General features: G+C 35.1%; 1 protein-coding gene across 3 annotated transcripts in view; it reads left to right on the forward strand.

Annotated features, from left to right (window-relative positions):
* Positions 1-16,741, forward strand: part of PPAP2A (phosphatidic acid phosphatase type 2A) — a 68,110-nt gene that overhangs the window by 18,499 nt on the left and 32,870 nt on the right. For 2 of the 3 annotated variants that reach the window (XR_001145196.1, XM_004678318.2), the window contains exon 2: positions 8,673-8,827. The exons of the other annotated variant lie outside the window; for it this stretch is intronic. Coding sequence is in view for 1 of the 2 variants with exons in the window: in XM_004678318.2 (XP_004678375.1) it covers positions 8,673-8,827 (155 nt within the window). In the remaining variant the exon portion in view is untranslated. The remainder of the gene's footprint in view (positions 1-8,672; positions 8,828-16,741) is intronic. 3 annotated transcript variants of the gene reach the window in all.

The following is a 16,741-nucleotide window of genomic DNA, read 5'->3' on the forward strand; positions in this document are numbered from 1 at the left end:
GAAGTACACTGCTGAGGGGAACAGCGGGCGGGTCAGGAGAGGTCTGCCACGCCATGTGGTCACCTCCAGGGCAGGCGGGAATCGAATTCATGCGGAAGTGGTTCTAGCTTCAGTGCTGTGCTTTAACCTGCTGCGCCACCAGGGAGGGCCTAAATCGGCAAATTTTTTAATGACTTTATTTACTTTTGGATAGCAAGTGCTCTTTCATAAAGAGGGGATGAAATCTGCTTTTCTTCAAAATTAGCACACAACTCCTGTCATTTAGTGGGAGGATTCTTTTTTAAGCAAGAGAATTTATTTTTGTGTAGAAGAACAGGAGTGTAGGTCAGAGATGCAGGGGTGAGAGAATTCACCAGAGACAGAGTGGGGAGCAGAACAGGTGGATCTACTGAAATACAGTGCTGAGGGGGGGAGCATCTGTCAAGACAGGAGAGGTCTGTTGTACCATATGTGAGTCAGCTCCATGGAGGGGGATGAAACTCAGGCTGTAGAGGTGATACCACTGAGACTTAACCCAAAGGCCACAAGGAAGGCCCTAGCAGGAAGATTTTTCATGTGAATCTGGAAAAATCTATGACAGCTATTTCCAAAGAAAGAAATAAAAATAATGCATTGTTTTCTTCCCACGGGATGTATTTTGTTCACACTGAACTGGACACCAAATAAAGGACATTCTTTGAGTTTGGAATGAATAAAACTTTCTAAAAATGGCCTAGGTTACACAAAATAGGAAAGAATCAAAAATTTATTTACCTTTAATCTTGGATTACTAAAAGGAGAAAATGAAGGGTTTGTAGAAGCAAATTTTATGAAAGTAACTGTAGACTTACTATGTCAGATCGGATACACAGGTAGAAAAATGTGCAGACTTGGGTAAATTTATCTATGCTGGAATTTTTTTTGAAGGGGGATGAGTGGATACTATTTATTACACTGGGGTTTTATCCATACTACCTTTTGGGTAAAACATACATCAACCCTCAGAAGCATGGCTCTCACTGTTATTTTCCTTATGTTCTTTTGCATTCTCACGTTTCTATAGTGTGCACCAAAGCAGAATAATTCGTTGGTGAAGTGCAGTAGATTGTGATCTATCTTAAGTCCCACAGAACAAACAACTTCTTCGTTTACAAATTAAATCAACAGAAGGAAATCAGTTGTCTACACAGATTGCTTAGGCTTATAGAATCATCTACTGGAAGAACCTAATGTCATCGTTTCCTCATTTGTAGATAAGGAAACTGAGATCCTAGTGGTTAGATTTCTTTCTTAAAGAGAGGTAGTAGGATGTAAAAAGCCGAAGATTTGTTTATTTAAGATTTATTAGAATCTTAAAAGTGTCCATGTATGCTGGGAAGACCTGCTACTTGGAAACAATCACATGAGATAGCTTGAGAAGCCTGCTAGGAAAGAATCCTGTTTTCCCTTCTCTAACAGCAATGACTACTATCCACTTAAGAGAAATTGAGTGTTTTTTTAACTTTTCAGGTTAGAAGCAAATGACCAGGCAATGTATTAAGAAGGGAATCCTATCTTCCAATGAAGTAAAACATAAACTACATGATATTTTATAAATACAATGATATTTGGTTTGAATTACAATAACTTAAATACCTTTGAATATTATTTTTATACAGCTAAGCCAAATGATATTGGCCTCCCCACTGAGGGTAGGAATAATTCTGGGAGTAAGAGGAAGTAGTTGTTAACTGTTGTGAGAAAGGGTGTTGTAAAGATGAGTTTTGTGCAGCCAGAGACTAGAAGGCATTCTGGAGGGTCAGAGATGAAGGTATAATAGGGCAAGAAAAGTAAAAATGTTACTCACAAAACAATTTGAAAACATAACCAAGTATGCGGGACTATAGAGTAAGGAAGGCCTGAGCTTGATGAAGGGCGGCAGCGTGTTCTGCCAGTCTGCCTTGACCACTGTCTTGCTCCTCTTAATAGGAAACCTAGTTGCCTAGAGAGAAGCCCACTCAGGATTCTAAAATTAGGGGATGTACAGGAAAAGATTATCTAAAGGAAACAAGTCAAAAGTATATTTGTATAGGAATTGTATTCTGAGCCCTAGCTAACAATAATACTTACCTAATTATTTCCTTGTAAGTTTCTGAAATCCACATTTGTTCTGCAGTGTTTTAGGTGTTGGTTTGAAATTTGATGGCTTTCAGCATTTTTATTTTCAGTCTCCAAATCTGCATTATCCAATATAAGAGCTACTAGCCATATTAGCTATTTAAGATAAAGTTAATTCTTTTCAAAGATTTATTTATTCATACAGAACTGGGGTACAAGCCAGAGGTGCAGAGGCGGTGAGAGGCTTCACCGGAAACAGAGTAGGGAGCAGAACAGGCAGGTTGATGAAGTACACTGCTGAGGGAAACAGTGGGCCAGACAGGAAAGGTCAGCTAAGCCATGTGGGTCACCTCCAGGGCTGGAGATTGAACTCGTACTGAAGCTGCTGTGGCTAGCTCGCAGTGCTTGTCCTAAGCCGTTGAGTCACTAGGGAGGGCCCCAAGGTTAAGTTAATTTTAATTAAGTAAAATTAAAAGACTGAGACCTTCATGCCACTAGCTACCTACAAATGCCTACAAATGGTTGTATTTGGCTAGTGGGTACTCTATGGGACACATATTGTTGTGGATATTTTTGTTGTCACAGACAATTCTGTTGGGCAACACTGCCTTAAATCAAACTGTTCTTTTCTTTCTCCCCATCAGAGTAACACTGGTTTGCATTAAGATGTAATCAATCGAGATTTTAAAAATAAGAAACCTGAAAAGTCCACTTGACTTTTTATTTAATAAAAATAATAGTGCTGCTTAGAATTGTGATTGAAATTTGTAAGATTTTTCAAGAAGTAGTGGTTGAAATTAATGTTCTTATTATGGCTTATATTTGACCCTCTACTAAGCTGGTGACTTACAATACTATTTTCTCTCACTGTACAATACACATGTTCTGGAAGTATCTAAAATGTTGTGACAGAAATTATAGGGTGGGGCCTCCTTGCTGGCATAAGGGAGTCTCAGCCCTATCAAGCAATCAGTAGTCACTGCAACATGAGTTCAATTCCCGGCTAGGAAGCTGACCCAGATGGCACCGCAGACCTTCCTGTCTCCTCTGCTGCTCCCCTCAGCAGTGTATTTCACTCAGTCTCACTGATGTGCTCCCTGCTCTGTCCCTGGCGAATCTTCTCATCTTCCCCCTTCTGTCATTTCCCCCTACTTCTGGCCTACATCTAAGCTCTTGTATTCATAAATAAATAAAATAAATTTTTTTAATTAAAAAACTTTTTTATATATTTTTCAGGAGATACTAGGGTTAATAGTTATCATGATAAATCTATTTCATAATCAGTAACTTTTACAGGTCTTAAAAGTTACAAGGAGGACTGATAACATAATTATTTCACTGTAGGCTTAAATTTCTCTAATATCCTATCAACCAGGCATAGAAGAATAGGCCTTTTAAACAGAAGAATAGGCCTTTTCCTTTACTCTGGTTTTAAACAATCGCTTTATCATTGGTAGGACATTTTCTGCTAAGTTGTATGCATAGCATAAGGATCAGGAAGCACAACCAAAAACTTTAATTATCAGGCATAATAAACTTAATGATATGTAGACATAATCATATAAACAACTACATATTCATAGGCAACTATCAGTACTTAAAAGTTGATGATATATTCTTTCAGGCTTTCCACTATATAAATGAAATAATGCTGACATTTATATACATTGCTGACTTAATGTAATGGGTATATATCTGTGTGTACAATTCATATTCATAGTAGTGATTAGATTTGTAAATTTCCCCCCAGATTCGATGATAGAAAATCTAAAGTATACATTTGTTATGTGAAAATAGTACATAGTTATAATGTATGTTCAACTGGCATAGCATGATGGTGACCTATATTGAATATAGTTATTCAATATATTAGTCTTCCATTCTGCTTAGATATAGATGGAAAGGGCCATGAAACATGACTGTTTGAGTAGCATTACTATTTAAATATCTTGTAAGTGAGGCTGTGAAAATTATTTTAGGTGCTTCCTTGCAGTAAGAGAAAATATATTTATTAGTGAATAAGAGGCTGTGTTATCATTTATCCTTTTTACTGAGTATACAGTATAGCATATACTGTAAAGTACAGAACATGGAGCATTTCATAAGGGAATCTTGGGATAAAGTCACAGGTGTCTAATTCCTTTGCTAACCGTGAGGATGTATAGAATGTATGCTGAGAAAGACTCAGCACTTCTTTCATGGAGTATTCTGAAGCTTGTGTAAATATATGCTCTGTGATAGACTATCAGATCTGATTGTTCTAAAGAGACTAGAAAAAGATGAATCTGGAAGTGATTTTAATTATTTAAGTTCTATTTTGAAGTATTATTGCTTGACACTCTGAATCATCTCATTTGGAAATCCGATCCTTTTGCTTTCCTGCAGGAAAGTTTATGAACCAATTTTGGGTGGATCAGTAGAGAGAACATTGAATTGGGGCCCCTATGGCTAAGTTGCATCAGAAACGAATAAGTAAGAGATACCTCTGAGTGAATAGATTACTACCATAGCAATGTCTGAAGCTTTGCTTAGAGGTAATGTTGGACTGAGCAAAAGTTACCTCCCAGATTCCAGGAGTTTATGAATTACAAGTTTGCTTTAGCAATTAACATGGATTTATCTTTATTTATTAGCACTTAGTGTTCCTCGTGGACAACAAGCTTGAAGAGGTAGTTTAGAACACAAAGTTGGAAGTGCTTTCCTAGCATGTTCTTGAATTTATTTAGATTGCTCACCAGGTGGTTTTTTTTTTTTTTTTTTTTTTTTTTTTTGAGCCTTTTGAAGAGAAAAGTCACTTAAAATCTCAGGACCCAAGATTATTACTTGCTTAGAGGCTTTTGCTTACTGTTTAAAACTCATTTGATCATTCCTTGAAATTCTTACTTACAAGCAGTAAGTAAGGATTGTGGAGAGAATGTTATCAAATAGTCTGGGGTAAAGGAAATGGGAAACATTCTGATGATGGCAAAGGCAGATGAAGGGGGGAAAGGGGGGAGAGGACAGAGGTAAGCAGGGAGATAGGTGGGAAGGAGTGGGGAGAGGGAATGATGCTGTATTTGTGGAGATGATATAATATAGTCTTTCCCTGGTATCTGCTCTCCTTGATGTCTTAGCATTTGATATCCTGCATTTATTTATAGTCTTAATACATTAAGCTATGATGCTGATACTTTTGGCTTTGTATCACTTTTCCATTCCACTGCTCTCTTACTCTTCTTTTAATAAAAGAATGACCAATGTGTGCTGCTGAATGAGACAGCCCTGGATGTAATTATCTTTTTTCCTCTATCATAGCTTTTTTTTTTAATTTTATTTTTATGTTTACAAAATATGGAGTATAAACCATAGTTGTTGGGAGGGTGAGAGGATTCACCAGAGATAGAGTGGGGAGCAGAACAGGCAAATCAACTGCAATATACTGCAAGACAGGAGAGGTCTGCTGTGCCATTGGGTCAACTCCATGGCAGGGGATCACACTTGTGCTGCAGTGGCTGCTAACAGCTTCACAGCACTGACACTTAACTCCTCATGCTACCAGGGAGGGCACTAATAGCTTCTTTTTATGATTTCACAGTGATTACTAGTCCTTTGCTGATTATTTTATCTATTAATCTTTAGGGTTTCTCTGAGAAGGTTTTCATTCTCCTGGCTTAAGTTACTGCCTCTAAAACCAATATTTCTCTCTACTTTTGATGTTTATCCTGAATTTTTTTCAGTTAACCACTCAATGAATTTTTATTCAGAGCCAACTAACTGTTGCCTGGATACAAGAACTATATAGTCTTTGCTCTCAAGTTGTGGAAAGACATTAAAAAACTTTAAAATACAAGGTATCATAGGGCAGGTAAGTAGGAAGTGTTTGGACTTGAAGGGTTATGAGGAAGCAAGTATCCCCAGTAGAGGGCTGAACATACATGAAGGCACTGAGGGTTTTGAGAACAGCAAAAGTCTCAGTGTGGGGCCCTCCCTGGTGGTGCAGCGGGTTAAAGCGCAGCACTAAGAAGCTAAAGCCACTTTAGCATGAGTTCGATCCCCACCCTGGAGGTGACCTATATGGTGGTACTGCAGACCTCTCCTGACCCACCTGCTGCTTCCCTTAGCAGTATACTTCGTCAGTCTGCTGTTTTGCTCCCCACTCTGGTGAACCCTCTCACCTCATCTGTGCCTCTGGCCTATACCCCAGCAGTATATGCATAAATAAATAAATCTTTTTTTAAAAAAAAAGTCTCAGTGTGATTGGAGCCTTAAAACCTGCATAGGGAATAGTGAAAGATGAAGCTGAGCTTTTAAGAAGCCAGATCACCACAAAGGCAGTATTCTCTATACTTTTCTTCCATCATAAACCAGCTTCCTTTCCTAACTTCACAGTACTACAACTGTCATTTTCTTTAAGAGTCCAAGCCTGGCATGTCATCTTCAGATCTGCTGCAGCAGCTGTGATCAGCTATCAGTGGAGTCATTTCCATAGCTAGAATACCCTTTCACCTTTTCCCTTTCACTGTCAACACACAACTTCCTGTTGAACTATTGTATTCATTCAAGATTTTTTTAAATGCAGCTGTTTGAACTTATTAAAAGATTAACGCAATCTCTAAAACTCCTTATTTTTCTGTGTTGCTAATCCTAAGGATAAGTAGACAGTGTTATTTTATTACTTGCAGGGTAAGTTTTTTCTTAGGCCAGTATTTTTTTTTTTTTTAAGATTTATTTATTTATTCATACAGAACTGGGGTATAGGCCAGATGCTCAGGGACGGTGAGAGGCTTCACCAGAGACAGAGTGGGGAGCAGAACAGGCAGATTGACGAAGTACACTGCTGAGGGGAGCAGCGGGCGGGTCAGGAGAGGTCTGGCTCGCCATGTGGTCTCCTCCTGGGCAGGCGGGAATCGAACTCATGCGGAAGTGGCCTCAGATTCCCAGTGCTGTGCTTTAACCCGCTGCGCCACCAGGGAGGGCCTAGGCCAGTATTTTAAAGCATAAAGTCTCAAGTACTTGTTATCCAATTAAAAACCATGTAATTGTAGAATTAAGAGTAATTTGCAGCACAGACTTTGTTCTATTAATTTTGAGTTTTTATTGTGAACATAGCATATGTTTTATACTGAGTAAGCTTTTTCAAAGGATAGGTTCCATTTACCTGCAATTATATCTTTCTTGCCACAATTTCTAACTGCTTAATTTAGCTTGATGCACTCACCTTCTTTGAGGCTGTGTATTTGCTGTATCCAGAAACTGTGTGTTGGAATCCTGATTCCACTTTTTACTAGTTTTAGCAAGGTTCTGCATTCTTTAAGCTTCATAATAACTCTGTGAAGAAATACATAGTACCTACTCCAGGGTACTAATTAATCTGTGTGGCCTAGTGCCTGGCATGTGTGAGCATGCAGTACATGTAGGCTATAAAATGTCATGTATGTAGAAAACTCCTTGCTCATTCCTTCTGTGCTGTTGAGACCTCATGCTGCTATTGCATCCTCTGCTCCCAAATGCTCTCCTTGATTTCTTCCCTATTCCCTGTGATTTAAGTGCTGTTTTAAGTTCATCTCAGCTGCCTTTTTTTAATAGTTTATATCTTTTTTTAACTACTGCATTTCACGTTGACCTGAATCCTAAACTATCTTCTACACCATTCTAGAAGCTAGTCATATCTTCTGTTATTTGTGCTATTCTTAAATTGTAGACAATAAAATTCACTTCTGTGGTAGGTTTATAGTCGTAAAACATTATACAACTTTGTACAGTTATAAAATTTCTTTGAATTTTGGGCAAATGCTTAGATTGTATAATTATCAGTCAAGATACTGAACAATTAAATCATTCCCAAATCTATCTTGATAGTGCTTTTAAACAATTTCAAGTATACATCCTGTTTCTATGTGTGAATTTTAAGCTCTTGAACCTAGCCTATCATGCACTAATTTGTGTTCCCTGTATATGGTCTAGACTAGTATTGATCATATGGTGAGTAGCATGACCACTTGACTTTTATAATAAAAAGCCTAGTAGCATGGTAAATTTGAAAAAGCTTCATGGTATATGAAGCAATTTAAAATTTGTCTTTGGAAAACAAAGGACTTCTTTCTGCTTTTACTGTTTGATGTACTTATAATTTCTATTTTCTGATATTTAAATTTTAATGTGAATTATAATTTTATATCTTTTCCTCCACTACATTTGGCTCTCATATTACTAATTAGTGAATCTATTTTCTGAATTTGCCTTTTTTCCTTAATATTTAAGCAATGCAATTAAAAATGAATGAATTTATAAAATATAAAATAAAATTATGTTATCTCAGTTATACTTTTCTGTGGACCAATTCTGCACTTTTCTTGGTTTCTTTTATTGATGGTCTCTGACATCTGGTCAACAGAAGTAAGGTATTTATATTGGGTAAATTAAAGGTGGGGCTAATATGGATAAGTGAATGTTTTGCATGGTTTCCTCAATCTGCACTGTTGATATTATAGAGTATTGACTCCTTTGTAGGAAGGGCAAAATATGATTAAATTTTGCATCCCATTTAGTAGACTTTACCTCCTAAACAAAGTGAATTGAATTTAACCATGTGTGTCTTTTTCTCCCTTCCCCAACAGCTTGCATACCCATGGCTGGTCTAAATTTGGGCCGCATATATCCATTTCAGAGGGGCTTTTTCTGTACAGACACCAGCATCAAGTATCCGTACAAAGACAGTACCATCCCAACCACCATGCTCTCCATAGTGGGGCTTGGCTTACCCATATCCTCTGTAAGTAAATTAATAAGTAGGTAGTGATGGGTTGGTTGTGTTGGAGATGATGAAGTGATTAAATTGGGGTGGGGTTAAGTTTAATAAAGTACTTTATCTTCACCAGTGTTTATGTGGTGAATGATTACTTGAGGAGTATATCCACTGTTTTAATCCAAAGATAGTGTTTCTCCAATTAAAGGGGCAAAGGTATCCAAAACAATTTGATGTCATCATGAAGAATGATAATTTTAAAATGGAAGGCTTCATTTAGGTAATGTAGATAAACTCTTTTCAGTATACAAGTGAAAAAAAAACTTAGATCCAAGCATTTGTTGAAACCCAGTAAGAAGCTATTTTATGGCAGAGCTGAAACTAAGATTACATATGTTGTGTCATACATGTATTATCAAATAGAAATTGAGGCTATAAAAAAGGAGACGGGTTTATTAATTAAATTTGAGATAAGGACTTGGCAGAAAGAATGTTAATACATAAGCAAAAGTAAAATCCTCAGAATGCACCAAATTTTATCACTATATTTTAAAATTGTACAATCTTTTAAACCATTGGTTTGCAGGATAATATTCAGTTTCATTATTTTAGCTTATTAGAAACTTGCCTGCTGGGTTTAGTTTCACAAACTAGGTTAAGATTATCACTTGGGATAGTGAGTAGTTTCTTCATTTTTGGTTCTGATTTCTGAACCTTGCCCTGTTTCTGTTTATGTGACTTAGAAATAGGAAGAACATAGTAAAGATTTACCTTCTTGAGTGTCTTGGGAGTGCATATTTGTCCTTTGATTGCCTATTTGCCCTTTGCCTTTTGTCAATTGAATTTCCTAGCTTGGTTAAAAAAATGATCTCTGCAGATTCATTAGCCTTGTTCCACAATAGGATGGAATTTTCTTTGCTTCCAAATTGACTAAGAGTAATATTACATTGGTCTTCCAGTTTATATCTGATTTCATTTTATTTTTTTGGCTAGGATTTTTTTTAAAAAAAATAATCATTAGCACAGTGTTTTGGAGGTGAAGGGTACTTGGAGTTGTTCACAATGTGTTGAATATTTCTCTCTAGCCTATTCTCATTTGATTATAAATACTTTTGTAGGAGTAAATGGAAAGAAAAAAATCTGGTATTTAGTTGAAAGATATATACTTACTTTTTCTGAAGAAAATTCTTCTAGTGATCGTGACTTCTATTTTACCCAATGGGCTTATGAAACATTATACAGGAAAGCATTCAGTGTTGCCACTTAGATGAAAAAGGCATTATTGTTTATATAGGAAGTATACAAGATACTTGTCTTAGCTATTAGCTGTTATTTTTCAAGCAGCTGTTGCCAGATACAGTTTTAGAAAAACTATCCCTTTACTTAAGTAGATAATTAATTGCTTGAGGAATAAGAAGTTACTTTTTAGTTGTTTGATTTGGTATATGCCTTCTTTTTCTTAAAAAAAAAGTTTAATTATATGTGATACATATTTATTAACTCAAAAGTTCTGCTATAAAGGAAAAAGGAAATAACCCGTTTTACCTGAAGACAACCACTATTAATACTTTAATGTTACTTCCTTGTTTAAATTATTGAGTACACTGTAAATTAGCTTTGTGTATTGTGTTTTACTTTATAACACATATTTTTGAAGTGTTATAAATATCAAGCAGCTTAAATTAAGGGAGGTTAAGCTAATTTTTTTAAAGTAATGAAAAGACCTGGCATGAATCTTTGAGTTCTTAGATATTAATTTCCATGTGGTTGCTGTTAGAGAGAAGTGACTTGGAAAGATATTTAATGCAAATTTATTTATATTAAAAAAAGTAATATTTGGTCACTTTCTAGGATATAAATGTGATTTTGGACTAATGTGAAAGTATTCTTGCCTATTCTTAGAATAGACTTGTTTAATAGTTTACATATAAATATATATATTTATATATAGCATAAGATGTAGAAAAGTTTATTTTCTAAATAAATAGTGTTTAATATCACTTTATACTCATTTTACAATTTGTTGTATAATTTTGAGTGATAGAATATTTTAAAACAGTGACTTTTTATAATCTGAGGTCCATTCATTTTGTACTATTTCTTCATCAGCTAGTCGAAAAGATGTAACATTTGGAAAACTATAGAGCTCTGTGGTTTTTTGTTTTGTTTTTTGCTTAAAGGGTATTATATAAATAATACATATTTATATATGAGCTTTTAGTGATATAGTTTGTGTTTCATACCAGATTATTTTTCTTCCCTACTTCCTCTAAGTTTACCTTTTCCCTTAGCAATTCCTTATGCATTTGCTTTTGTAAAGTTTTTTCCTAGAAAAAGGTAAATGCTTCAGTTTTGTTCAAATTTTGAGTAGTGATAGTTACAAACAGTGTTAACTCTAAAGTTCTTATATTACAATAAATATTTTCTGGAGTTAAAATGCATATAGTTTTGGGAATAGCAAGCTCATCTGTGTTTAATATTTTAAATACACTGGAGTAGTGACTGTGAGTAGTTTCTTTCCTTAGGCCTTGATTATGTTATGATGTTATAACCTTTTAGTAGAAAATGTTTAGCCCAAAGTAATAGGTCAGCCTGTGTTTTCTTGTGGCCAATTTACATACTCCTAAAGAGACACATCATTTTATCCATTGTGACCTAAATTTCATCATGACAAACTAGGTAAAAAACTTAACCCCTCTATAAAATACTCATATATATATATTAGTGAGAAAACAGATGAATGGCCAAAAGATACGAGCTGAAACTTGTTGATACAAGTCAAAAATTTTTAAGAAAAAAGATCGAATAGTCTGAGGGAATCAAAGAAGTTCCTAAACACTAAACACTTGATTTGGCCTGTTATATTGGCAATGGTAAGAGCATTCCCAACAGGTTAAGAAAAGAAAAGAGATACAGTCATACACAAAATTGGCAGGAGTATAAATTGTTATTAAAAATAATGTATCAGGGCTCCCTGGTGGCTCAAGGGGTTAAATCTTAGCACTGTGAAGCAGTTGCCAGCCACTGTAGGATGAGCTTGCGTCTCATCCCAGGATGCTGACCCACATGGTATAGCAGACCTCTCCTGTCTCATCAGCTGCCCCCCTCTGCAGTGTATTTCAGTCTGCCTGTTCTGCCCCTTACTGTCTCTTATCTGCATGAACCTCTGGCCTGTACCCCAGTTCTTGTATAAATCTTTAAAGAAAAGAATAATGTATCATTGGACCTAGATGTTGTATTTCAAGCAGTTTATCCTAGGGCAATAATTCATGTAGAGAATTAGTTACAAGAATTTTCATTGCAACATTATATTTTTATAGCAGAAAATTAGTTCAGCTGTAGAGGACTTATGATTCACCCTATTGATTAAATAAATACTATATTTGTCCATTTTATAATTTTTGATGATATTTAGTGACACAAAAATACTTTTGTAATGTATTAAGTTTGGGATAGGAGTTAGAAAATAGTCATGCTTTTCTCTGAGTAGTTGGATTAAGTAATATATGAAATTTTCATTCAACCTACTTCTGGTTTCTTTTCCCCTTTAAAACATACTGTTTTTAAAATGATGAAAGCTTTTTAAAGATTTTAGATATCCAGCCATTTTTATTTTGGTAAACTGTAATACTTAGCTATCTTAACTCACTTCTACAGTTTGTCCCGGAAGATTAAGTTTTGTGTGTCTTCAAAAAAATTCTCCCCCCAAAATTCAAAAATATGTTGAAAATACACAATAAATCAAACAAATCTTCTGCTTGTTCTTGGGGTTTGACAACCTTTATGGCTCCTAAAGGAGTAGTGGCTTGTCTGTTTACTTGAAATGACCTACAAATAAAACCCTAGCTTCTTGAAGACACATAAGTAGTCTACTTGCATGTTTTAGTGTACTATATACCACTTTCGATGCTAACTGCATAAAAGCATCAGATTCCACAAATTTAAGGCCACTGTCCCCAGCAAGACTGTCCTCATTTTAGTTTCCAGCTCTCACTTTGAGGGTCCCTAAGCCACCAACATTTCTGAATAAACATTTCTTAATAAACCTGTGGGCTTCCCACACACCCTATTCTCATCATAAGATTGCTTTTATTTCAGATGCTACCCATAGTGTGGATAGCATCCATGTTCTCAGGAGTCTGAGCACAGTTCAGTACTCAGATCTTGGTTGATATAGATTAAGTTTGAGAAATAGTTACCCCTCTCTCCCTCCCCCCCCCCGCCACCCCCTTTTCCAGGCTACGGACCCAACTTTCTGAGGGATTGAAAATTTTCTCCCTGATAAGATTTCTGTTGTTCAACTCTTCTGACACTTAAGACTATTGCAATAGAAGTGAAAATGGAACTCGTCTCTGCAAGGACAAAGTGGGGATTTAGAGCCAAAGAGCAGGGTGGATGGAAAATTACTAAGAGAAGACAGTAAGAGTGGGAAGAGTCTCGCTAAGTTGGCCTGACAAATTGCTGTTAAAGTAGAGGAGGATGTATAAATAAGTATCAGGTATCAAGAGTGATCATATCTGAAGAGTTGGGAGATTCCTACTAAGACTCAGCCATACAGACCCAGCAAGGACAGGATGGGCACAGAATGCTGAGATTGAATCCTAAAATTTGGTCAAGGAGTCTTGGTTACTATTTTGTACCACTAATGACAAACTCTTTCTTAGCTGTGTAATATACATATGATAGAGAAATATCTATGTAAATATATCTTAATGTACAAAAACCTTTACCTTCGGTACATTCAAAATTTTGCATTATTTGACATCCTATTATGTCTCCAGTATTTGAAGTATTTAAAATTCTCTTGTTCTAGTTTTTGATTGGGGATTTTAGTAAACTCATTCTTGATGATTATTCTAAAAAGGAGCCTTCTAATAAATAGCCTCTTAAACCAAAATTTACAATAATGCACTTATTTTTTTTGTTTGTTTTCAATTGATGTGGTATGGGTTAGAGTAGCAAAGAATGCCTGACTTTCATAGAGCATTCAGCACAAATATTTTTCTAGTATTGATTATTCTTAATGTTTTTGCTACAGGTATCACTAACTAATGTAACATTAAATAACATTCATCATTTTAAAGGATAAAATAGACGTGGAGTAAATATTTTTCCCATTTGGTAGTCATTGTTTCTGATAATTTTTAAAATTAATTTTGAGCCATCTATTAATGGACAATATAGGATAACATTTTATGGTTGAATTGTTATAGAATGCTTTGAGATTGATGTTTACAAAGATGAGGGAGATCATTTACAACCCATTTATGGGTTTTCCAAAGATTTTTGGTTTTAGCATGTAGTTAAAAAAATCATTCTTTAGGGCTACTATATTCAAAGGAAATAATTGAGGCAAAATAATAAATTTTGATTGTTTTTGAATAGCGTAAAATTATTAAATTGCTAGTCATGAGAAAGACAATAGATTTGCTTATTTTCATAAACTAAAAAGTAATATATGTAAATTGTTATTTATGGCTAAAGGCACTATAAGTATCTTGCACTATAAGAGAACATTGGTATTTTCAGGGTTTTATATGGCAGCAAGTCTTTCTTGCTCCTCTTTTCCTACATTATTCCAGGAGGCTAGTTTAGCAAAAATAGTTTAGCCACAATGGGATATATAACTCCATTGTGTCCATGTTGACACATGTGCTCTGCTGACTTTTCCCAGTTACACTACAATAGATACAAGGCAATAGACAGGCTTTCTTCTGGGTAGGAGTGTTTGCTTACCGTTGTGTCTGTAGTGCAAGGCACATTGCTGATCATGTAATGTGTAAGGCACATTGCTGGTCACATTGTGTCCATAGTGCAGTGCACATTGCTGGTTTAGTAAATTGGTGATCTTTGTATTTTAAATATTTTAACATCTTAAACTGTGGTTTACCATTAATTTTTGATGTAATTATATTTGTATTAAATTGAACATTTTACAGTTTTAAAACAATTGTTATATAATGTTACTTTTTTCTCCATTCATCTTTTTAAATTATTTTTGTTTCTTTGTGCTCTTATTAGATTGTACATTACACATTATTGTTCTTTAGTGGTTACTCTAGATATTACAATATCTTAGTAAAGTCTAATATAAATTGGTTCTTTAACCACTTAATATATAGACTTTAACTTTCTCTGTGCTTTTTGGATTGTTACCATATATTTTAATTTTCGATATTAAGAATCAATACGACTTTACAGTTATTATGTGATATAGTTAAGAGTAACTTGCATGTCTGCTACCTTCTGGAGTAATGTCCCCTTTGTTTGAAAATGCTTTTAGTATTTTCAAATGCATCTGACATTTTCCCCTACCCCCCAGATTTTAACTGTATATATTTTTCACCTGATTTGTAAATAAGCTTAATTTTAGAAGTTTTATATTTACAGAAAAATTGCAACTACTGTACAGAGTTTTCATGTAGTTCCTATTCCCATGTTTCCCATACTCCTGTTATGCCTCATAAACACACACACCTCATTTGTAAGTTAAACCTAAGGGTATAGTTATGTAACAAAAATATTAGTCCCATTCTGCAGTTTAATCTGTACCTTTGGTAGGCTTAAGTTTCTAGTCTCCATGTCTATCTGTCCCTTTTTGTTCAAACATTAGAAAAATTCAGTCCCTGAGATATTTCTTAAATGAACTTCATCCCATCATCTTTTGGTCTGTCCATTGGGAGGGGGGAGGTTCTACTCATCTTGCAGGGTTGTTGAAGTTGTGGTACTTAACCTTGGAACCAATCTCAAGGTACCTGACATCTTTGTGGCAAAATTTCTGTTAGTCCTGAGGCAGTGTGTCTCCTCATAATTTGCTATTTGTGAACTCTAGATTGCATGCCACTCTCTCCTGGCATCTGATAATACTTTATATTCATGTAACTGGCTATTATTTTTCAATACAGAGCAATAAAGTGAATATTACATCATTGGATGGATAAACTTTAAAACAGTGTCTTGTGGAGGCATTTGCATAGCTTTAAATACTAGAAGAATTTCCTCTACATATAAAAAAAAATCTTTTTAACCACAGTTGGTATCTCAACACCAATCTCCCTAACACATTTGTTAGTATTTGTATTATGGTTTCATGATCCTGGTGTATTTGTGCAAGAGGATGTAAAAGTTGTTGCTTGACCATGTTTTTATGTTGTCTTTTTCTGCCTCTGGTGAAGTGTTCTTGTTGCATTTGGTTTGTGGATACAGTGAGTTGCCGTATCACATACTCTTTTGAGCTACTATAAATATTCACTAGTGGAAGGTAGAATGCTATATTAGTATGTAGAGAAATATGCTTCTTAAGCTAATATGACTAGCCTTAAAAAGCAGTTGCAGTTACTTTGGGAGAAAGTTTGGCTGTTTCTTAAAAAGTGAAACATAGATTGATGACCATTTCACTCCTAGATATCTGCTGTTAGAAATGAACATAGGTATCTGTCAAGGATAATAGACCAGAATTGGCAACAGCCCAAATGTCTACTAACTACGAATGGATAAACCTAATGTATATACATCTAATAGAATATTATTCAGCAATATTCCAACATGAATGAACCTCAAAGACAGTATGATTGCTGCAGGCTACTCAAAATACATATTGTATAATTTGATCCTTATTAAAAATTCAGAAAAGGCAGATTTTTGTTTCTTTGGTAAACATGAATGGTTCCCTGGCAATGGGAGCAAGTATTGAATACTGATGGCAATTTCTGAGATAATGAAAATATTCGGAAATTGGGTTGTGGTGATGATGTACAATTTCTGTACATTTATTATAATCATTGAATTATATATTTAGAATGGATTAATCTTACAGCATGTAAACTATATCTCAGTAAAACTGTTTAAAATACCAATCAGGATGAATTTTTGTTAATTGAATTAAGGGAAACCTTGCTTGACAAATGAAAATGGATTGTTTTTAGACCTGTAATCTTTTAG

Source organism: Condylura cristata, unplaced genomic scaffold (genome assembly GCF_000260355.1).
Source record: "Condylura cristata isolate star-nosed mole 26May11 unplaced genomic scaffold, ConCri1.0 scaffold00007, whole genome shotgun sequence".
NCBI classification, from domain to species: domain Eukaryota; kingdom Metazoa; phylum Chordata; class Mammalia; order Eulipotyphla; family Talpidae; genus Condylura; species Condylura cristata.